This window comes from Oncorhynchus tshawytscha, linkage group LG03 (genome assembly GCF_018296145.1).
Source record: "Oncorhynchus tshawytscha isolate Ot180627B linkage group LG03, Otsh_v2.0, whole genome shotgun sequence".
Classification (NCBI taxonomy): Eukaryota; Metazoa; Chordata; class Actinopteri; order Salmoniformes; family Salmonidae; genus Oncorhynchus; species Oncorhynchus tshawytscha.
This window is the reverse complement of record NC_056431.1, coordinates 76,114,266-76,138,582: the sequence shown is the minus strand read 5'-3', so window position 1 is coordinate 76,138,582 and position 24,317 is coordinate 76,114,266. Positions and strand designations below refer to the sequence as shown.

Below are 24,317 nucleotides of genomic sequence, written 5' to 3'. Positions count from 1 at the left end.
CCAAGGATGGCTGTTCTGCTCCTTCCAGCCAGTGCCTCCACTCTTCCAGCACCATCTTGACCGCCAGGAGTTCTCGGTTGCCTACGTCGTAGTTCCTCTTTGCAGGATTGAGACAATGGGACAGAAAGGAGCAGGGATGGAGCTTTTAGTCCTGGGCAGATCGCTGGGACAGGATGGCCCCCATTCCAACATCAGAAGCATCAAACTCTACCACAAATTGACGGGACGGATGAGGATGGACGAGGATGGGTGCTGTGGTGAATCGATGCTTCAGGTCCACGAAGCCTCTGTCGACAGCTGGAGACCATGAGAACGATAGTTTGGGAGAGGTGAGTGCAGAGTAGGGGCCGCCAGGGTGCTGTAAACCCGAATGAAATGGCGGTAAAAGTTAATGAACCCCAGGAAATGTAACTGCACTCTGGACGTAGGTTGAGGCCACTCTACCACCGCTTCCACTTTTCCAGGATCCAATTGGACATTTCCATCAGCGATGACATATCCCAGAAAGGAGATTGTCGAGTGGTGAAACTCACACTTCTCGGCTTTAATATATTAATAACCATGACCAGCTTGTAAACCAGATTGCATAGTGGAGAAGGAACGGTGGGATTCGAAATGGTCGCTGATCTGTTTATTATCTTGGCTTTTGAAGATTTTAGAAAGGCCGGGCAGGATGGATATAACAGTTTGGGTCTAGAGTGTCTCCCCCTTTGAAGAGGGGGATGACCGCAGCAGCTTTCCAATCTTTGGTGAAGAGGGGTTGAATAGGCTAGAAATAGGGTTTACAACAATTTTGGTGGATAATGTTAGAAAGAAAGTGTCCAGATTGTCTAGCCCAGCTGATCTATAGGGATCCAGCTATTCGATGCTAATGCAGAACGCCACAGGATGTTTTTGTGCTGGTCAAGGGCAATCAAGTCTGGGGTGAACCAAGGGCTATATCTGTTCTTAGTTCTACATTTTTTTGAATGGGGCAAGCTTATTTAAAATGGAGAGGAAAGCACTTTTGAAGAGCAACCAGGCATCCTCTACTGATGGGATGAGGTCAATATCCTTCCAGGATACCCGGGCCAGGTTGATTAGAAAGTCCTGCTCGCTAAAGTGTTTTAGGGAGCGTTTGACAGTGAGGAGGGGTGGTCATTTGACCGCGGACCCAGTACACACGCAGGCAATGAGGCAGTGATCGCTGAGAACCTGGTTGAAGACAGCAGAGGTGTATTTAGAGGGCAGGTTGGTTAGGATGATATCGAAGAGGGTGCCCATGGTTACGGATTTATGGTTTTACCTGGTAGGTTCCTTGAGATTGAGGGCATCTAGCTTAGATTGTAGGATGGCCGGGGTGTTAAGCATGTCCCAGTTTAGGTCACCTAACAATACGAACTGAAGATTGGTGGGGGGGATCAATTCACATATGGTGTCCAGGGCACAACTGGGGGCTGAGGGGGGTCTATAACAAGTGGCAATGTTGAGCGAATTGTTTCTGGAAAGGTGGATTTTTAAAAGTAGAAGCTCGAATTGTTTGGGCACAGACCTGGATACTATGACAGAACTCTGCAGGCTATCTCTGCAGTAGATTGTAACTTTTCACCCCCTTTGGCAGTTCTATCTTGTCGGAAAATGTTATAGTTAGTGATGAAAATGTCAGAATCTTTGGTGACATTCCTAAGCCAGGATTCAGACCCGGCTAGAACATCAAGGTTAGAGGAGTGTGCTAAAGCAGTGAATAAAACAAACTTAGAGAGGAGGCTTCTAATGTTAACATGCATGAAACCAAGGCTTTTACGGTTACAGAAGTCAACAAATGAGAGCGCCTGGGGTATGGGAGTGATGCTCAGGGCTGCAGGGCCTTTACATCACCAGAGGAACAGAGGAGGAGTAGAATAAGAGTATGGCTAGAGGCTAAAAGAACTAGTCGTCTAGTGCGTTTGGAACAGAGAGTAAAAGGAACAGATTTCTGGGCATGGAAGTATAGATTCAAGGCATAATGTACAGACAAGAGTATGGTAGGATGTGAGTACTGTGATGATGAGAAAGGTTTTGTCTCTAGAGGCACCATTTAAGCCAGGTGCGGTCACCACATGTGTGGGGGGTGGAACATAAGGGCCAGCTAAGGCATATTGAGCAGGGATGGAGGCGCTACACCGAAATAACACAAAACGGACTAACCAAAACTGCAATAGACAAGGCATATTGACATTAGGGAGAGGCATGTGTAGCCGAGTGATCATGGCGTCCAGTGAGTAGCTAGGCAAGCTGGAGGCACAGTGATTCAGACAGCTAGCAGGCCGGGGTTAGCAGCAGGCTAGCAGATGCCCCTCAGGGGGATGTCGTAACGGGAGAGCCTGAAACCCCCTCGGACGGTTACTTCGGTATAACGGTCGTGATGGATCGGCGAGGCTCCGTGTTGGCAGCAAAGGGTCCAGGCCAATTGGCAGAAGAGGTATTGAAGCCCAGGAATTATCTGATGGAAATTCTTCGGCTAGACAGGAGAAGGGCCTAGCTCATGGCTAGCTCTAGGCTAACTGGTGCTTGCTTCAGGACAGAAACTCCCTTGGACGATTACGTCGGTAGACCAGTTGTGATGCATCAGCGGGGCTCTGTGTCGGCAGCAAAGGGTCCAGGCCAATTGGCAAACGAGGTAACTGAATCCCAGGGATTGCTTGATGGAATCTATTTTGCTAGCCGGGAGATGGGCCTAGTTCGAGGCTAGTTCCAGGCTAACCGGTGCTTGCTTCGGGACAGAGACGTTAGACAGGAGTAGCCATTTGGATAGCAGCTAGGTAGCTGTGATGATCCAGAGGAGAGGTTCAGAGCTTGCGGTAGGAATCCGGAGAAGTGGTAGAGAAAAGCAGACCGATATGCTCTGGGTAGATATCGTGCTATGCAGGCTGGTAGGAGTTGCCCATGGCAGAGGCTGGCAGTCCGCGTTAATGGTGATGACTGGTAGCAGTGGCTAACTGACTACTAGCTAGTAGCTAGTTAGCTGGCTAGCTCCTGAAGAAGGGGATTCCGGTTCAAAAGTGTAAAAATAGAAGATCCAAGATCCATACCCCATTGGGTGAAGCGGGTTGCAGGAGAGTATGTCTGTAAATGTAAAATGAGATTTAAAAAAATAAATATATATGCATATTTAAATATATACAGTATATATATATATATATATATATACAAAATATATATGAAGAAAGACGATATTAACAAGGGACGGGACAAGATAATCAAAACAGACATCCCCACTGCTACGCCATCTTGGATAACCCCCCAAAAAGATTTGTTGTTAGTTGACTAGTTGTTAGTGAAGACTATGACTATGAGCATGTCAGATTCCGTTTCTGGTATTCCAACCGAGTTATTATTATGGGACTGGAAAAGAGCAGAGTAGCAGGCCCAGTGTGGTGCCTTTACCCCATTGTCCTGAAGGTTCCTCATGCCAGCTTTCTCCTGTCACATTAGTGCACGTCAACACAGAGAACCACACAGACACTGCTGCTGCTGCTGCCACACCTACCCTTCTCTAAAGAGGCTGAATCACAATCCAACCAGAGAGAGTTCTATGTTCCCAGAGCAATAAAGAGTTGCAGATATCTCTGTTCAGAATACTAGTAATATCTCATTGATCCAGAGAGAGTTCTATGTTCCCAGAGCAATACAGAGTTGCAGATATCTCTGTTCAGAATACTAGTAATATCTCATTGATCCAGAGAGAGTTCTATGTTCCCAGAGCAATAAAGAGTTGCAGATATCTCTGTTCAGAATACTAGTAATATCTCATTGATCCAGAGAGAGTTCTATGTTCCCAGAGCAATACAGAGTTGCAGATATCTCTGTTCAGAATACTAGTAATATCTCATTGATCCAGAGAGAGTTCTATGTTCCCAGAGCAATACAGAGTTGCAGATATCTCTGTTCAGAATACTAGTAATATCTCATTGATCCAGAGAGAGTTCTATGTTCCCAGAGCAATAAAGAGTTGCAGATATCTCTGTTCAGAATACTAGTAATATCTTGTGAACGGACTATGTAACGTTACGCCAGATTTTAGTTCCGGGTTAATCGAGATTAGAATACAAGCTATAATGCACAGGATTATCATTGAGTACAGGAGATAATTGAGTCAACATTATGTGTGTTAGATAAATACATACAGTACCTTTCAGAATGATTAATATTAATGAAGACTACATCCAGACTGTCCTAATGCAGGTCCACATGTGACCCCTTTGGTTCTGTAATGACCCCATGGAGATCATCTGTCTATTCCGTCTCTGACCTGATAAAGGAAAAGGTCACGACCCCTTGGAGGGTGTCTCGTAGGTAGGACCGGGCCTCTGGGGAACTCGTCTACCCATAATGCACATGAGGTGGTCAGTCTGGTCCTCTGCTAGAGTTCAAAGGTCAGTATCAACGTATGCAAACAGGGGTCGCGCTCCCATCTGTCAGCTGAAGTTCAGGGTCACAGCAGGATCTGGTCAGAGAGGGTAGCTTCAGGTTGAGAAAGCGTTTTAGTGTCCCATTTAGCAGCAGTCACAATACATACAGACAAACATATATATTTACAAACAAGTAGGCTGGATAAGAGAAATGTAATAAAATGTCAGTATTATAGGTGTCACTCTGAAGGTCTGTCTGGCCACTCTGTGTCCAACACTATGACATGGGACCCCTACATATTATGACATCATGGACCCAATAACTTCAGTGCAGATATACTTTGTCTCATTGAGTTGATGACGATGGTGTCATTTCAAAGTCGATTAAATAGCAGGTTGACGAATATGTCAACAAGTGCTTTATAAGTGACTGTGCTCATTGCCACAAATATTTACATATAATATATTGAGGTTTTGTTTTATTACATACAGGATAAATGTGTGTGTCTATACATGCAGTCTGTGTCTCTTGTGAGCAGTTAAATAAACAGTGTTCGAGTCTTTTCTTCGCCCATCTCTCTGGACAACTTGCGGCCTGTATTTCTATCGCAGCAGACTCTATGGCAACAGACTCTATGGCAACAGACTCTATGGCAACAGACTCTATGGCAACAGACTCTATGGCAACAGACTCTATGGCAACAGACTCTATGGCAGCAGACTCTATGGCAACAGACTCTATGGCAACAGACTCTATGACAACAGACTCTATGGCAACAGACTCTATGGCAACAGACTCTATCGCAGCAGACTCTATGGCAACAGACTCTATGGTAACAGACTCTATGGCAACAGACTCTATGGCAACAGACTCTATGGCAACAGACTCTATGGTTACAGACTCTATGGCAACAGACTCTATGGCAACAGACTCTATGGCAACAGACTCTATGGCAACAGACTCTATGGCAACAGACTCTATCGCAGCAGACTCTATGGCAACAGACTCTATGGTAACAGACTCTATGGCAACAGACTCTATGGCAACAGACTCTATGGCAACAGACTCTATGGCAACAGACTCTATCGCAGCAGACTCTATGGCAACAGACTCTATGGCAACATACTCTATGGCAACAGACTCTATGGCAACAGACTCTATCGCAGCAGACTCTATCGCAGCAGACTCTATGGCAACAGACTCTATGGCAACAGACTCTATGGCAACAGACTCTATGGCAACAGACTATGGTAACAGACTCTATGGCAGCAGACTCTATGGCAGCAGACTCTATGGCAGCAGACTCTATGGCAACAGATTCTATGGTAGCAGATTCTATGGCATCAGACTCTATGGCAGCAGACTCTATGGCAGCAGACTCTATGACAGCAGACTCTATGGCAACAGACTCTATGGCAAGAGACTATGGCAGCAGTCTCTATGGCAGCAGACTCTATTGCAACAGACTCTATGGCAGCAGACTCTATGGCAGCAGACTCTATTGCAACAGACTCTATGGCAGCAGACTCTATGGCAGCAGATTCTATGGCAGCAGACTCTATGGCAACAGACTCTATTGCAGCAGACTCTATGGCAGCAGACTCTATGGCAGCAGATTCTATGGCAACAGACTCTATGGCAACACATTCTATGGCAGCAGTGTTTCTGGCCTGATGAATGCTCCAATCATCCACAACAAAACTTGTCAGGATGAGACCACAAAATCTCTCACTGCTGTGCAGGGTACGCTTTTGCTGTGTGTGTGTGTGTGTTTGTGTGTTGGTGTGTGTGTGTGTGTGTGCCTTCCTCTGACACCGCCTGGTATAGAGGTCCTGGATGGCAGGGAGTGTGTCGTGCTGTACTGGGTCGTGGTGTGCTGGGTCGTCCACACCACCCTCTGTAGTGCCTTGCGATCAAGGTGAGGTATTGAAAGGTACTGAAAACAGGGTTACCAAACCCTATCTTTTTGAGAAATTGTTGTATTATTTGTTTAACAAAATCTCTTTCTTTGAGCATTTTAATTTGTATAACATTTTAGAATGTTCCTATATCTTTGAGCTTACAATATAACTCAGTATTTGCATTATTCATTAATTTTTGCTAAACTTTATCAAGGGTGCCAACCATTTTGGACCTGACTCTACATATATACATACATACATACATACATACATACATACATACATACATACATACATACATACATACATACATACATACATACATACATACATACATACATACATACATACATACATACATACATACATACATACATACATACAGTGCATTCATTCATTCATTCATTCATATCATTCATTCATGCATTTATTCATATGAAAATGAAAAACAATTGGAAAACAAAAACATTTAAACTTATTTTGTCATGTCTTTAATGCTTTGGGGAAATAATTTGCGACCTTCTTTTCTAAATAGCTAATCTAGCCTGTCTGGTTTCTGTAACTCTGTATGACCAGGGAGGACTTCTGTCTAGTTGTGGTTGTTCCATGCTAACAGTATGATCAGGGAGGACTTCTGTCTAGTTGTGGTTGTTCCATGCTAACAGTATGATCAGGGAGGACTTCTGTCTAGTTGTGGTTGTTCCATGCTAACAGTATGATCAGGGAGGACTTCTGTCTAGTTGTGGTTGTTCCATGCTAACAGTATGATCAGGGAGGACTTCTGTCTAGTTGTGGTTGTTCCATGCTAACAGTATGATCAGGGAGGACTTCTGTCTAGTTGTGGTTGTTCCATGCTAACTGTATGATCAGGGAGGACTTCTGTCTAGTTGTGGTTGTTCCATGCTAACAGTATGATCAGGGAGGACATCTGTCTAGTTGTGGTTGTTCCATGCTAACAGTATGATCAGGGAGGACTTCTGTCTAGTTGTGGTTGTTCCAAGCTAACAGTTTTGGTCATGTTGATGTAAAAGTTTGAGGCCAGGCTGTTTATATAATACCACAGAGAACCAAGCTCCTAGTTCTAGTCCCTGAGGTGTTGCTATGCTGTAGCAACATGTTATTAAGTGTAGTGATAGGGCCAATTTAGGTGTGGAACCAGGGGTTCAGTAGCACAACAAAATGTCATCCCTCCCTCCCCCCCGCTGCCTCTCCATCCCCTCTTTCTACACCTCCTCCCAGTGCTCTGGCAGTCCCTTCTTCCAGACAAGCCTTCTTCCCCCCCCACCTCCCTCCGTTCTCTCTCCCCCTCCCCTGTTCCCCCAGTCCAGCCTGTCAGAGAAGCACAATGTCAGTCTATTAGTATGGTAATGAGGCCCTGGGCCGACAGGTGGCCGGGTAGACAGCTCAATTAAGCTGCTCATTAAAGGGAGAGCTAACGAAGCAGCCAGATCCAAGGCTAAGAAACAATGTGATGTCAGAGGCAACAAATTGGTGGGGGTGTGTGTGTGTGTGTGTGTGTGTGTGTGTGTGTGTGGTAGAGAGAGCAGTGAAAAGAGTTGGCAGTGGAACACCAGTCTGTAAAATGACAGAACATTGATAGACACGACTAATAAGGGAAGCTATTGCTTTATGTTGTGTTAAGATGAGAGGAACAGGAGGGAGGGAGGGAGGGAGGGAGGGAGGGAGGGAGGGAGGGAGGGAGGGAGGGAGGGAGGGAGGGAGGGAGGGAGGGAGGGAGGGAGGGAGGGAGGGAGGGAGAAAGGGGAGGGAGGCGGAGGGGGAGAGGCAGGGAGGGGGGGGAGGGAGGGGGAGTGAAGGAGGGAAGGAGGGAGGGGTGAGGGAGAGGAGGGAGAGGAGGAAGAGGAGGGAGACAGGGAGGGAGAGGAGGGAGAGGGGGAGGGAGGGAGGGGGAGTGAAGGAGGGAAGGAGGGAGTGAGAGGAGGGAGGGAGAGGAAGGAGACAGGGAGGGAGGATGGAGGGAGAGGAGGGAGACAGGGAGGGAGGGAGAGGAGAGAGAGGAGGAGGGAGAGGAGGGAGAGGAGGAGGGAGGGAGTGAGACAGGGAGGGAGAGGAGGAGGGAGAGAGAGGAGGGAGACAGGGGGGGAGACAGGGAAGGAGGGAGAGGAGGGAGACAGGGAGGGAGAGGAAAACAACAAGTCACTCCAACGTGGCCTTTTTTCTCTCCCCTCAGACTGGCCGTGGCCGAGTCCCCCCTTATTAGACTGGTCATTAGCTTCACCATGACTAAGAACAGGACTAATTACTACAAATCAGACCGCACACCAGAGGACTGGATACTTCTCTCAAACTAACTTTACACTGACTTTCTACAGACACATACATTCATTCAGAACATACATAATAAAGACATACTGTATTCTTATATTGTATGGTCCTGTATGGGCATGGTGTAATGTATGGTCCATGGGCATGGTGTAATGTATGGTCCATGTGCATGGTGTAATGTATGGTCCATGGGCATGGTGTAATGTCATGAGCAGTTCACATATATATTGTTTTTGAAATATAAACATGATACTTTTTTTTGAGGGAGGGGGTGATGGGGGTGGTTAGTGGGTGAAAGGGTTCATGGGATTATTAAGGGGGGGGTGGGAGTACAACATGTTTTAATAGAGGCTCATTGTTTGTGTGAATAACGTTGTAACGGCATGATAATCAAGTTTGTAACTCCAACCAATTTATCTAGTAATCTGCGGGTGTGTTCACTCTACCATGAAATGGAGCCGTTTGAGTCTCATTTCCCCTGCGTCTCTCTCTGTCTCTCTGTCTCTCTCTCTCTCTCTCCCTCTCTCTCTCCCTCTCTCTCTCTTTCTTTCCTTCTCTCCCTCTCTCTCCCTCTCTCTCTCTCTCTCTCTATTTCTTTCCTTCTCTCCTTCCTCTCTCTCCCTGTCTCTCCCTCTCTCTCTGTGACCAGACCAGGAGGATCCCTAATGGGAGCGAGGTAGTCGATAGACCCAACAAATGGGGTTACGTATGGAGAAAAACAAAAACACAGGGAGAAAACAGACCCGTCTGATTCGCTCAAAGCTGTCTGAAAGCTGTCCGCCTCATGAATATGCTAATCCTAGTTTATCACCAAAACATGCTCATTAATTAATAAGAACAATGACCCTCTTTTAATGACACGGTTGTCACCGTCGGAGACAAGCAGAAGGGGCGGAGGGCCGAGGGAGAGGTCAGAGGAAGACTGGAGAGGGAGACAGACCGAGATGGGGACGGGGATTGGGGTGGATTTGAACTGTGTCCTCTTTTATTCTGTGTAGGAAATTGGGGACAATACTTGCTGTGACACACAGTGATTGACAGACAAACAGACAGACGGACATATTGGATGTGACAAGTGACATCTATAGCAAGTTGTCATGGTGCATTGTGTTTTAATAGCTCATATAAGGAATTGTCTCTTCAATATGTCTTCCTGGAGGCCCACAGAAGAATGGCAGTATAGATACAGGGACACTTCCTTCAACTTCCTTAAAACTGCAATCAGAGACATAAAAATGTTATCAACAAGTTAATTTGACTCTGGGGAAGTATATAAAGATCCTCATTGCCAAAATTTCAAAGTATCCCTTTAACTAGACAGTTCAGGATGGGCTTAATGCAGGAACTTGATGTTTATTAGGGATTGATGTGTCTGTAACAAGCAGAAACTAAATTTGGAGAGCAGGATGCCAGGCAGTGCTCTTTCCCCGCTCACCTCCCTGCCTCATCCATCCCTCCTTCCTTCCTTCCCTCCATCCCTCCTTCCCTCCATCCCTCCTTCCCTTCATCCCTCCATCCCTCCTTCCCTCCATCCCTCCATCCCTCATCCCTCCATCCCTCCATCCCTCCTTCCCTCCATCCCTCCATCCCTCCTTCCCTCCATCCCTCCTTCCCTCCTTCCCTCCATCCCTCCTTCCTTCCATCCCTCCATCCCTCCTTCCCTCCATCCCTCCATCCCTCCATCTTTCCTTCCCTCCATCCCTCCATCCCTCCTTCCCTCCTTCCTTCCATCCCTCCATCCCTCCATCCCTCCTTTCCTCCATCCCTCCATCCCTCCATCCCTCCTTCCCTCCATCCCTCCATCCCTCCTTCCCTCCATCCCTCCATCCCTCCTTCCCTCCATCCCTCCTTCCCTCCATCCCTCCATCCCTCCTTCCCTCCACCCCTCCTTCCCTCCTTCCCTCCATCCCTCCTTCCCTCCACCCCTCCATCCCTCCATCCCTCCTTCCCTCCATCCCTCCTTCCCTCCATCCCTCCATCCCTCCTTCCCTCCATCCCTCCATCCCTCCTTCCCTCCATCCCTCCTTCCCTCCATCCCTCCATCCCTCCTTCCCTCCTTCCCTCCTTCCCTCCTTCCCTCCATCCCTCCTTCCCTCCACCCCTCCATCCCTCCTTCCCTCCATCCCTCCTTCCCTCCATCCCTCCATCCCTCCTTCCCTCCATCCCTCCATCCCTCCTTCCCTCCATCCCTCCATCCCTCCATCCCTCCTTCCCTCTCAGTCTCAGTAAAGTCGTTCCACTCGAGTAGTGGCGGTGGGATCATTAACGAGCGGCGATCAGCAGGTTTCAGCCCGCTACCCTATTATGCTGCTAATTGGTGGCGTGAGGGACACGGCCATGGTATCAAAAGGCAGGAAGCGAAGGGTTGGGGCCAGGGGAAAGAGAGAGAGAGAGAGAAGAAGAGAATAGTTTGACAGAGAGAGAGAACGAGGGAGGGAAAAGAGAGATGGAGAGAGGGATTTGTTCTCATTAACAGAGGGTGTGTCCGATGTCTGTGTCAGCAGCAGATTAGGTTGACAGAGAGGTTTGTATGAGAGGGACTGAGAGGGACAAGGAGGGGACAGGAGGGTCTGAGTGGTGCAGCTCTATTCAGGCCTGTTGAGGGTGATGGACACTGGGACTGTGGGACTGGGTCGTAGCTTCCACCTCCCCTACTGAGCACATCGTTCTTAGAACTGTAGAATTACGGCGGTTTTCGCACACACACAAAAAAAAAAAAAATGAGAAATATATTTAATTTAATCCATGCTTGAAAGAATAACGAAAGGTATTTACGGGCGTAGGGCTAAACAAAAAGGGAGCACCATTCATTGCAGACCCTCACACTGGCTTTCAATTCAAATCATGTGTTATTTGTCACGCGCGCCCAATACAACCGGTGTAGACCTGACCATGAAAATGCTTGCTTACGAGTCCTTCTCAGCGATGCAGAGTTTCTAAATAATAATACAAAGAATAAATAGCAACACAAGAGGGAGAGAAAAAATCCCCAAGAATGGAGGGATATACAGGGGGTACCCGGGTGGCTGGAGTCTTTGACAATATTTCGGGCTTTCCTGAATGGCAGGGACTTAATGTGCAGGGTTATTTAAGGTGGATATGTACATGAAGGCAGGGTAAAGTGACTAGGCATCAGGATAGATAATGCAGAAAGTTACACAGACTCACAATGCAGACAGTCTGTGTAACCATTTAATTAACGTATGGCTATTTAGCAGTCTTATGGCTTAGAAGTAAAAGCTGTCTTGTTGCCTGTTGCTCTGATAACGTTTGCCAGACGATAGCAGAGTTTACCGTCTATGGTTTGGGTGGCTTGGCGTCTTTAGTAATTGTTCGGGCCTTCCTCTGACACTTTCTGGCGTAGAGGTCTTGGATGGCAGGGTGTAGCACTTTGCGTTTGCTGGCGGTGCATCCGCCGTACCAAGCGATGATGCAGCCAGTCAAGATGCTCTCGATGGTGCAGCTGTAGAATTTTTGAGGATCTGAGGGCCCCATGCCAAATCTTTTCAGCCTCCTGAGCTGAAACGGGAGCTGTTTGCTTTCACAGCTCCCATAAATCCTATTGAGCTAGGGGTTACAGTGGAAACAGTTAATCCGGGATACTTGTGCGTCAGGCCCACTGGGAGGTTGTGTGTGTGTAAAAACAACCTCTCTATTGTTTTCTCGTTTGTACTCTCAGGGTCACTGGTGAGAACTTGGTCATGTGGACACCACTAGTAAAACACCGTTACTTCACTTCCTGTAATTGGAAGATGTCAAACCGACACTGATACCATCATGTCCAACCCCCCACCTTGCTCTTCCTCACCCCTGCCAACCTCTCTCACTCTCTCTCTCTCTCTTTTCTTGCCCTAGGGGGATTTTCTGCAGGCTCATGTATCCTAGTAGGCCTGTGTGCCACATCCCCCCCTGTTGTGGAGAGGGAGAAGAACATTACATCTTAATCTCTTTGGCCCGGCTGAGAATGCCGCCGTGAAAGGGCCACATTTTCTGGGTACATGAACACATTGGGGGTGGATCAACCATATGCTGATTGACATTGCGGGCTGAAAGGTGGACGCGGGTAGTAACAGTTCCCTCTGGACAAAAAAAAAAGCCCCCCCCCCGTGGGGATCCCACACCTCGACCAGGGAAGAACAGACGTACGATCTGCTGCTGACACATGGCCAGACGTCCCTCCCCTCCCTGCCCCCTCTATAGCATAACATCCCCTCCCCCTCTATAGAATTGCCTCCCCTCCCTGCCCCCTCTATAGAATTGCCTCCCCTCCCTGCCCCCTCTATAGCACAATCTCCCTCCCCCATTCTATAGCACAATCTCCCTCCCCCATTCTATGGCATAATATCCCTCCCCCATTCTATAGCATAATCTCCCTCCCCCATTCTATAGCATAATCTCCCTCACCCATTCTATAGCATAACCCCCTCCCCATTCTATAGCATAACCCCTCCCCCATTCTACAGCATAACCCCCCTCCCCCATTCTATAGCATAACATCCCCCCCCCTCTATAGAATTGCCTCCCCTCCCTGCCCCCTCTATAGCATAACCACCCTCCCCCATTCTATAGCATAACCCCCTCCCCCATTCTATAGCATAACCCCCTCCCCCATTCTATAGCATAACCCCCTCCCCCATTCTATAGCATAACATCCCCTCCCCTCTATAGAATTGCCTCCCCTCCCTGCCCCCTCTATAGCATAACCCCCTCCCCATTCTATAGCATAACCCCCTCCCCCATTCTACAGCATAACCTCCCTCCCCCATTCTACAGCATAATCTCCCTCCCCCATTCTACAGCATAATCTCCCTCCCCCATTCTACAGCATAATCGCCCTCCCCCATTCTACAGCATAACCCCCTCCCCCATTCTATAGCATAACCACCCTCCCCCTCTATAGCATAACCCCCTCCCCCATTCTATAGCATAACCCCCTCCCCCATTCTACAGCATAACCCCCTTGGTCTTCTCTGATATGATATGCTCAGACACAGTCCATTATATCCAGACAGTGAGCCCTGGAGACCTTGGAGGCCAAATGTGTGTTAATAATGTGTGACATGCTCCGTGAGCACATCTCGTACGTACGCAAACGTACAACGTTAGCAAAACAATTACCATCTGGGAAAAATACACTGACATTTGGCATGAAGCTTTCTTAAAGGGAAATGTCATGGCGGTATAATCATTATACATTTTTTTTAAAACACTACGTTTTTCTTGTCATCAACATCAACGTTATCCAAAACCACAAGCTAGAACGAGCACATTTTCATTTCACTGGTAGAATCAGGACGTTTAGACTTCATGTGTATTCATCTGCTCGTAGTGAACCACAAAGTCCAACATTCATAACGAATGCAGATACCGCAATGCTAGGTAGATTGGGCGTTCCAACAAACTTGGATGACGGCGTTGTTAGCTTTGATCAAACAACACACAGTAATCTCAGTAAAAATATTTAAAACAGTTTTGTTTTTTTCACTAACATTTGTGATCATGACCATGTGGAATGGTTGTGCTATTTACACAACAAGCTCGAAAATGAGTTTTCTCTCACTGTTCTACCTACCAGAGATTTACCCCGATGCTGCAAGTGGCTTGTTGCTATCAGGAATGTTGCTTATGGTGACCAAAGATTATCAAAGGGATTTTTTGATGGGGAATCCATTTCGTCGACAGCTGAGAAGTGATGCGATATTATCTATTTTTATCCTTCCCAACAAAATGGAGGATTCTCGATTAGAGGTAACCTAACTCTAGCTAGCTTGCTAGCCTAGTGGGACTAGGTAAGTTATCAGTTAAATCATATAGCTAGCTATCTTTTGGAAACACTGTCAATCAATCCAACTCTTTGTTTTGAATCTTTTCCGCTAAATTCCGGTTGAAACATTTATGGTTGAATGTCACCAAGTAGGTAAAAGATTGTTACTGTCCGCCTTCCTTTAAAAAAAATTTAAAAAATGCCTTTGGGGGCAGAGCATGAAGCACCACCCACCCACTTTGCCAAAGCACAGCCCCCACACCACTAGAGGGATATCTTCAACCACCAACTTACCATCCTGAGACAAGGCTGGGAAAAACAATCACCTTAGCAATGAATCCGCCGGATAGAAACTGAAAGATATCAAATGGCTCTTTGAAACAAGGACAAACATATCTCCACACAAAGAAAACATACAGTGTGGTTGGTTTAACAGACACTCTTCAGGAAATTACGCGAAGCAGGAACACATTTCTTTTCAGATCTCCTCACATCCGGACGTGATTGGGAGTCCAATAGGACGGCGCACAATAAGCCCAGTGTCGTCCGGGTTTGGCCCGGGGGGTAGGCCATCATTGTAAATAAGAATTTGTTCTTAACTGACTTGCCTAGTTAAATAAAAGGTTACATAAAGGTTAAATAAAGGTTAAATAAATAAAATAAACTGGGTGTATCATTCATCCAGCCCTCTTCGTGGCCAATTATGTGTGAAACACATCTAACTGACCAGGAAATCCCTCTGACATGATCGAAACAAACCTAGCCCTCCCCCCAGGGTGAACTTCCCCTTTAAGTTAGCATTCTGCCCTAAGAGACAAAAAAGATTGAACTTAACAAGTTATTATTATTCTTTTTTTTTTAAACAAGAGATAGATGAAGAGACTCGGAGCCCTGGGCTTACAGAGAGGAAGACCTCATTGAGCACCAAGCTGTCCATCCACTCCCTGGACAGGACTGATTGAAAGGTCAGTGCCTTAAACATATGGGACAGGGACAGACAAAGGGATTTTGTCACTCACCTCTTCTTCTCCCTCTTCTCTCTCTGAGATAATCAACCAGGGGATGAAGTCTACAGGCCACTAAGCCTCCCCAAAGTAGCCCATATCCCCTACCCCTCTTTGGGGAGGGAGAGTGGGACAGTTAGGGGTCTCCCGGAGAGAGAGAGAACAACCAAGCGGGATCTACATATTCAACAGAATCAGAGATCAAGCTTCTTAAATCTCCCTCCTCTCTCTTTCTTTCTTGCTCTCTCACTCCGTCTTGAAGCGAGAGAGCCTCTTTTTCTCTGAGACACACAAGCTGGCTCAACTAGCTCTCACAGTCTCAGGTCAGAATTAGACGTTCATCCATATTTCTCAAAAGTAAAATTTCGACGTTGTTGCAAATGTCAAATTTCGAAGTGTTTAATGGTAAATGTAGGCATTAACTCTGAAATAACTCAGTTAAGGTTTGGGATAGGCACAAAAACAAAAATCTGAAATACAAATATCAATCGCTGGATTTTAACGTGCAATCTTTGGAATCAGTGGTAGATGCTTACTCCCATCCACCATCCCTGTCTACATCTCACAAAAACAAAACCTTTTTTAATTGTATTTATTTATTTTTTAACCTTTATTTAACTAGGCAAGTCAGTTAAGAACAAATGATTATTTACAGCAACACATGACAACAACATAGCATGGCAGCAACACATGACAACACAGCATGGCAGCAACACATGACAACACAGCATGGCAGCTACATATGACAACAACACGATAGCAACACAACATCGCAGCAGCACAACAAGGGTATAAACATTGTTGGGCAAAGACAACAGCACAAAGGTCAGGAGGGTAGAGACAACAATACATCACGCAAAGCAGCCACAACTGTCAGTAAGAGTGTCCATGATTGAGTCTTTGAATGAAGAGATGGAGATAAAACTGTCCAGTTTGAGTGTTTGTTGCAGCTCGTTCCAGTCGCTAGCTGCAGCGAACTGAAAAGAGGAGCGACCCAGGGATGTGTGTGCTTTGGGGACCTTTAACAGAAGGTGACTGGCAGAACGGGTGTTGTATATGGAGGATGAGGGCTGCAGTAGATATCTCAGATAGGGGGGAGTGAGGCCTAAGAGGGTTTTATAAATAAGCATCAACCAGTGGGTCTTGTGACGGGTACACAGAGATGACCAGTTTACAGAGGAGTATAGAGTGCAGTCATGTGTCCTATAAGGAGCATTGGTGGCAAATCTGATGGCCGAATGGTAAAGAACATCTAGCCGCTCGAGAGCACCCTTACCTGCCGATCTATAAATGATGTCTCCGTAATCTAGCATGGGAAGGATGGTCATCTGAATCAGGGTTCGTTTGGCAGCTGGGGTGAAAGAGGAGCGATTACGATAGAGGAAACCAAGTCTAGACTTAACTTTAGCCTGCAGCTTTGATATGTGCTGAGAGAAAGACAGTGTACCTATTTGAAGGTAACAGCGCTCACTGTTGCCCCCTAGTGGCTGATTTCCACGTCCTCTCCCAACGTCCTCAGACGTTGAATACTGACTTGTATCATGGGTGACCTGGCTGAGATGGCTAAGCTCACGTATCTGAGTGACATCAGTATAGAAACGGTATATGTGCATACAAGCACAGATAGATCAAACAAAGAAGAGCTCAAATATATGTATACCGAGTCCATCTTTATCTCTCTGCAGCTCTCTGACATTCACACACACACACACACACACACACACACACACACACACACACAGTTGTGTGATCTCCTTGGCCCTTCCCAGCATGGGCACCAGATTAGGTTCAGTACAATGCTGTTGTGTTGTGTTGTGAGGAGAGGTGAATGGAGCTACACTATGACACATTCATCTATACATCAAACACTACACACACACACACACACACACACACACACACACACACACACACACACACACACACGGCAGACATTTCGCCGTCTCACGTCATCTAGACGTCGAGTTTCTTGCATTCTTATGTTTTTCCACCAAGTGGTGAAAGCTGGGTGGGGTTTCATTATATTACTTTACAACTTAGGGGTCGATTTGGCTTCTCACTAGCTAAGAAAACAAAAATGTGCTATTTGTTTTTAATGTAAGGGTTAGGCATAACTTTAGCAGTGTGGGATAAGGTTAGGGCTAAATTCAAAAATACATTTTTGAATTTGGTGGGGCTTTCGAGTTTGAAACTTGACCAGCTAGTGATGACAACAAGTTTTGAGACTCAGAAATAGAAGGAATGAGGAATGGATGGTTATGTTTCTGCTGTAGGGACATGCAACTTACCACAGGTGAGAAAAATTAAACAGTAAACCACAATTATCTGCCTCCAACCAAATTTCTACCAATTGTTTCTATGTTTCTACCAATTGTTTTTTATCTTGATACTGTGCAGTTGAAAACTAAACGATTTTTAAATGTTTAATTTGAACTTATTTTATATATTTTTGAATCGTGCAAGGGTGCCAATATATTTGACCACAACTGTATAAGGAATGATGAAGGAGGAGACTGGGCCTTAAACAGGAAGTAGAAGAGGTTGTGAGGTGAAAGGGTGAAGAAGAGAGCAAGGGGGTGACGAAGAGAGCAAGGGGGTGACGAAGAGAGCAAGGGGGTGACGAAGAGAGCAAGGGGGTGACGAAGAGAGCAAGGGGGTGACGGAGAGAGCAAGGGGGTGACGAAGAGAGCAAGGGGGTGATGAAGAGAGCAAGGGGTGACGAAGAGAGCAAGGGGGTGAACGAGAGAGCAAAAGGGTGAACGAGAGAGCAAGAGGGTGAACGAGAGGGCAAAAGGGTGAAGGAGAGAGCAAGAGGGTGAACGAGAGGGCAAGAGGGTGAACGAGAGAGCAAAAGGGTGAAGGAGAGAGCAAGAGGGTGAACGAGAGGGCAAGAGGGTGAACGAGAGAGCAAAAGGGTGAAGGAGAGAGCAAGAGGGTGAACGAGAGAGCAAAAGGGTGAACGAGAGAGCAAGAGGGTGAATGAGAGAGCAAGAGGGTGAACGAGAGAGCAAGAGGGTGAATGAGAGAGCAAAAGGGTGAAGGAGAGAGCAAAAGGGTGAAGGAGAGAGCAAAAGGGTGAACGAGAGAGCAAAAGGGTGAATGAGAGAGCAAGAGGGTGAACGAGAGAGCAAGAGGGTGAAGGAGAGAGCAAAAGGGTGAATGAGAGAGCAAGAGGGTGAACGAGAGAGCAAGAGGGTGAAGGAGAGAGCAAAAGGGTGAATGAGAGAGCAAGAGGGTGAACGAGAGAGCAAGAGGGTGAACGAGAGAGCAAGAGGGTGAATGAGAGAGCAAGAGGGTGAACGAGAGAGCAAGAGGGTGAATGAGAGAGCAAAAGGGTGAATGAGAGAGCAAGAGGGTGAATGAGAGAGCAAGAGGGTGAACGAGAGAGCAAGAGGGTGAACGAGAGAGCAAAAGGGTGAATGAGAGAGCAAGAGGGTGAACGAGAGGGCAAGAGGGTGAACGAGAGAGCAAAAGGGTGAAGGAGAGAGCAAGAGGGTGAACGAGAGGGCAAGAGGGTGAACGAGAGAGCAAAAGGGTGAAGGAGAGAGCAAGAGGGTGAACGAGAGAGCAAAAGGGTGAACGAGAGAGCAAGAGGGTGAATGAGAGAGCAAGAGGGTGAACGAGAGAGCAAGAGGGTGAATGAGAGAGCAAAAGGGTGAAGGAGAGAGCAAAAGGGTGAAGGAGAGAGCAAAAGGGTGAACGAGAGAGCAAGAGGGTGAACGAGAGAGCAAGAGGGTGAACGAGAGTGCAAGAGGGTGAATGAGAGAGCAAAAGGGTGAATGAGAGAGCAAGAGGGTGAACGAGAGAGCAAGAGGGTGAAGGAGAGAGCAAAAGGGTGAATGAGAGAGCAAGAGGGTGAACGAGAGAGCAAGAGGGTGAACGAGAGAGCAAGAGGGTGAATGAGAGAGCAAGAGGGTGAACGAGAGAGCAAGAGGGTGAACGAGAGAGCAAAAGGGTGAATGAGAGAGCAAAGGGTGACGAGAGGGCAAGAGGGTGAATGAGAGCAAGAGGGTGAACGAGAGAGCAAGAGGGTGAACGAGAGAGCAAAAGGGTGAATGAGAGAGCAAGAGGGTGAACGAGAGGGCAAGAGGGTGAACGAGAGAGCAAAAGGGTGAAGGAGAGAGCAAAAGGGTGAACGAGAGAGCAAGAGGGTGAACGAGAGAGCAAGAGGGTGAACGAGAGAGCAAAAGGGTGACATAGAGATCAAGAGGGTGAACCCAGAGAGCAGGAAGGTGAACGAGAGAGCAGGAAGGTGAACCCAGAGAGCAGGAAGGTGAACCCAGAGAGCAGGAAGGTGAACGAGAGCGCAGGAAGGTGAACCCAGAGAGCAGGAAGGTGAACCCAGAGAGCAGGAAGGTGAACGAGAGAGCAGGAAGGTGAACCCAGAGAGCAGGAAGGTGAACCCAGAGAGCAGGAAGGTGAACCCAGAGAGCAGGAAGGTGAACGAGAGAGCAAGAGGGTGAACCCAGAGAGCAGGAAGGTGAATGAGAGAGCAAGAGGGTGAACCCAGAGAGCAGGAAGGTGAACCCAGAGAGCAGGAAGGTGAACCCAGAGAGCAGGAAGGTGAACCCAGAGAGCAGGAAGGTGAACCCAGAGAGCAGGAAGGTGAACCCAGAGAGCAAGAGGGTGAACCCAGAGAGCAGGAAGGTGAACCCAGAGAGCAAGAGGGTGAACCCAGAGAGCAGGAAGGTGAACCCAGAGAGCAAGAGGGTGAACCCAGAGAGCAGGAAGGTGAACCCAGAGAGCAAGAGGGTGAACCCAGAGAGCAGGAAGGTGAACGAGAGAGCAAGAGGGTGAACCCAGAGAGCAGGAAGGTGAACCCAGAGAGCAAGAGGGTGAACCCAGAGAGCAGGAAGGTGAACGAGAGAGCAAGAGGGTGAACCCAGAGAGCAGGAAGGTGAACCCAGAGAGCAGGAAGGTGAACCCAGAGAGCAAGAGGGTGAACCCAGAGAGCAGGAAGGTGAACCCAGAGAGCAGGAAGGTGATCCCAGAGAGCAGGAAGGTGATGGAAAGTGAGAAAAATTTTGGAGCGATAGGGAACCAATGAAAGTTTTACTTTCAAAGAATCGAACAACAAGACAATCAAAGTCTTGCCGTTTCTGAGATTGAGGGAGAGAGCGAGAAGAGAGAGAGAGAGAGAGAGAGAGAGAGGGGGACAGAAAGAGGGTGGCATGTCAATGTGGAGGGAAGGATGAGTGGAGGAGAGGAAAACAATGGAGCGCCACTCAGAGGAAGAAAAATAGGGACCTGCGGCCATCCCATTGGAGCTGTAATTAATGAGGTCATGAAGAGGGCTTCCCCCAAACCCAGGGTGTCGCTGTGAGGTCACAAGGAGGTTGTGAGGGGGTCAGAGGGCACATGGAGGGGAGTAGACGGATTGGGATCATCATCATCGATATCCTTTCTATGTGTCATCATTGTGAATTGACCTCTGGTGGAAAGACATGATTTAAATGGTATCGTAATGGAGCACCTGACCAAATTATCCAAGATTACTCTTCTGGGTGAACTGAGATTACTCTTCTGGGTGAACTGAGATTCTTCTTCTGGGTGAACTGAGATTACTCTTCTGGGTGAACTGAGATTACTCTTCTGGGTGAACTGAGATTCTTCTTCTGGGTGAACTGAGATTACTCTTCTGGGTGAACTGAGATTACTTTTCTGGGTGAACTGAGATTACTCTTCTGGGTGAACTGAGATTACTCTTCTGGGTGAACTGAGATTACTTTTCTGGGTGAACTGAGATTACTCTTCTGGGTGAACTGAGATTACTCTTCTGGGTGAACTGAGATTACTTTTCTGGGTGAACTGAGATTACTCTTCCGGGTGAACTGAGATTACTTTTCTGGGTGAACTGAGATTACTCTTCTGGGTGAACTGAGATTACTTTTCTGGGTGAACTGAGATTACTCTTCTGGGTGAACTGAGATTACTCTTCTGGGTGAACTGAGATTACTCTTCTGGGTGAACTGAGATTACTCTTCTGGGTGAACTGAGATTACTCTTCTGGGTGAACTGAGATTACTCTTCTGGGTGAACTGAGATTCTTCTTCTGGGTGAACTGAGATTACTCTTCTGGGTGAACTGAGATTACTCTTCTGGGTGAACTGAGATTACTCTTCTGGGTGAACTGAGATTACTCTTCTGGGTGAACTGAGATTACTCTTCTGGGTGAACTGAGATTACTCTTCTGGGTGAACTGAGATTACTTTTCTGGGTGAACTGAGATTACTCTTCTGGGTGAACTGAGATTACTCTTTCTGGGTGAACTGAGATTACTCTTCTGGGTGAACTGAGATTACTTTTCTGGGTGAACTGAGATTACTCTTCTGGGTGAACTGAGATTACTTTTCTGGGTGAACTGAGATTACTCTTCTGGGTGAACTGAGATTACTCTTCTGGGTGAACTGAGATTACTCTTCTGGGTGAACTGAGATTACTCTTCTGGGTGAACTGAGATTACTCTTCTGGGTGAACTGAGATTACTCTTCTGGGTGAACTGAGATTCTTCTTCTGGGTGAACTGAGATTACTCTTCTGGGTGAACTGAGATTACTCTTCTGGGTGAACTGAGATTCTTCTTCTGGGTGAACTGAGATTACTCTTCTGGGTGAACTGAGATTACTCTTCTGGGTGAACTGAGATTACTCTTCTGGGTGAACTGAGATTACTCTTCTGGGTGAACTGAGATTACTCTTCTGGGTGAACTGAGATTACTCTTCTGGGTGAACTGAGATTATTCTTCTGGGTGAACTGAGATTACTCTTCTGGGTGAACTGAGATTACTCTTCTGGGTGAACTGAGATTACTCTTCTGGGTGAACTGAGATTACTTTTCTGGGTGAACTGAGATTACTCTTCTGGGTGAACTGAGATTACTCTTCTGGGTGAACTGAGATTACTCTTCTGGGTGAACTGAGATTACTCTTCTGGGTGAACTGAGATTACTCTTCTGGGTGAACTGAGATTACTCTTCTTGGTGAACTGAGAATACTCTTCTGGGTGAACTAAGATTACTCTTCTGGGTGAACTGAGATTACTTTTCTGGGTGAACTGAGATTCTTCTTCTGGGTGAACTGAGATTACTCTTCTGGGTGAACTGAGATTATACTTTAAACTTGCAGATCATTATAATTTAATGTTTTCATAAAACATGTATATCCACACTGTAATTACTACCGTTAGCTGTTACAGGGGGTGTGGTAGGAGGGTGTGGTGGGGTAGGAGGGTGTGGTGGGGTAGGAGGGTGTGGTGGGGTAGGGGGTGTGGTGGGGTAGGAGGGGTGTGGTGGGGTAGGGGTGTGTGGTGGGGTAGGGGGTGTGGTGGGGTAGGGGGGGTGTGGTGGGGTAGGGGTGTGGTGGGGTAGGGGGTGTGGTGGGGTAGGGGGTGTGGTGGGGCAGGGGGTGTGGTGGGGTAGGAGGGTGTGGTGGGTTAGGGGGTGTGGTGGGGTAGGGGGGTGGGGTAGGGGGTGTGGGGGGTAGGAGGGTGTGGTGGGGTAGGGGGTGTGGTGGGGTAGGGGTGTGGTGGGGTAGGGGGTTTGGTGGGGTAGTGGGTGTGGTGGGGTAGGGGGTGTGGTGGGGTAGGGGTGGGGTAGGGGGTGTGGTGGGGTAGGAAAGTGTGGTGGGGTAGGGGTGTGGTGGGGTAGGGGGTGTGGTGGGGTAGGAGGGTGTGGTGGGGTAGGGGTTGTGGTGGGGTAGTAGGGTGTGATAGGAGGGTGTGGTGGGGTAGGAGGGTGTGGTGGGGTAGGAGGGTGTGGTTGGGTAGGAGGGTGTGATAGGAGGGTGTGGTGGGGTAGGAGGGTGTGGTGGGGTAGGGGGTGTGGTGGGGTAGTAGGGTGTGATAGGAGGGTGTGGTGGGGTAGGAGGGTGTGGTGGGGTAGGAGGGTGTGGTGGGGTAGGAGGGTGTGATAGGAGGGTGTGGTGGGGTAGGAGGGTGTGGTGGGGTAGTAGGGTGTGATAGGAGGGTGTGGTGGGGTAGGAGGGTGTGGTGGGGTAGGGGGTGTGGTGGGGTAGTAGGGTGTGATAGGAGGGTGTGGTGGGGTAGGAGGGTGTGGTGGGGTAGTAGGGTGTGATAGGAGGGTGTGGTGGGGTAGGAGGGTGTGGTAGGAGGGTGTGGTGGGGTAGGAGGGTGTGGTGGGGTAGGAGGGTGTGATAGGAGGGTGTGGTGGGGGGAGGGTGTGGTGGGGTAGGGGGTGTGGTGGGGTAGGAGGGTGTGATAGGAGGGTGTGGTGGGGTAGGAGGGTGTGCTAGGGTAGGAGGGTGTGGTGGGGTAGGAGGGTGTGGTGGGGTGGGAGGGTGTGGTAGGAGGGTGTGGTGTGGTAGGAGGGTGTTGTGGGGTAGGAGGGTGTGGTGGGGTGGGAGGTGTGGTAGGAGGGTGTGGTGTGGTAGGAGGGTGTGGTGGGGTAGGAGGGTGTGGTGGCGTGGGAGGGTGTGGGAGGGTAGGAGGGTGTGGTGGGGTAGGAAGGTGTGGTGGGGTGGGAGGGTGAGCTGGGGTAGGAGGGTGTGGTGGGAGGGTGTTGTTGGGGTAGGAGGGTGTGGTAGGAGGGTGTGGTGTGGTAGGAGGGTGTGATGTGGTAGGAGGGTGTGGTAGGAGGGTGTGGTGGGGTAGGAGGGTGTGGTAGGAGGGTAAGGTAGGAAGGTGTGGTGGGGTAGGAAGGTGTGGTAGGAGGGTGTGGTAGGAGGGTGTGGTGTGGTAGGAGGGTGTGGTGGGGTAGGAGGGTGTGGTGTGGTAGGAGGGTGTGGTGTGGTAGGAGGGTGTGGTGGGGTAGGGGTGTGGTGGGGTAGGGGGTGTGGTGGGGTAGGAGGGTGTGGTGGGGTAGGGGATGTGGTGGGGTAGTAGGGTGTGATAGGAGGGTGTGGTGGGGTAGGAGGGTGTGGTGGGGTAGGGGATGTGGTGGGGTAGTAGGGTGTGATAGGAGGGTGTGGTGGGGTAGGAGGGTGTGGTGGGGTAGGAGTGTGGTTGGGTAGGAGGGTGTGATAGGAGGGTGTGGTGGG

General features: G+C 48.2%; 1 protein-coding gene across 1 annotated transcript in view; it reads left to right on the top strand.

Moving 5' to 3' along the window:
• Window positions 1-245: 245 nt before the first annotated feature.
• Window positions 246-24,317, top strand: part of LOC121846247 (extensin-like) — a 44,948-nt gene continuing 20,876 nt past the window's right edge. Inside the window, exons 1-4 of the mRNA XM_042320109.1 lie at window positions 246-329; window positions 12,238-12,245; window positions 19,844-20,099; window positions 20,179-20,338. Of these exons, the coding sequence (XP_042176043.1) occupies window positions 246-329; window positions 12,238-12,245; window positions 19,844-20,099; window positions 20,179-20,338 (508 nt within the window). The remainder of the gene's footprint in view (window positions 330-12,237; window positions 12,246-19,843; window positions 20,100-20,178; window positions 20,339-24,317) is intronic.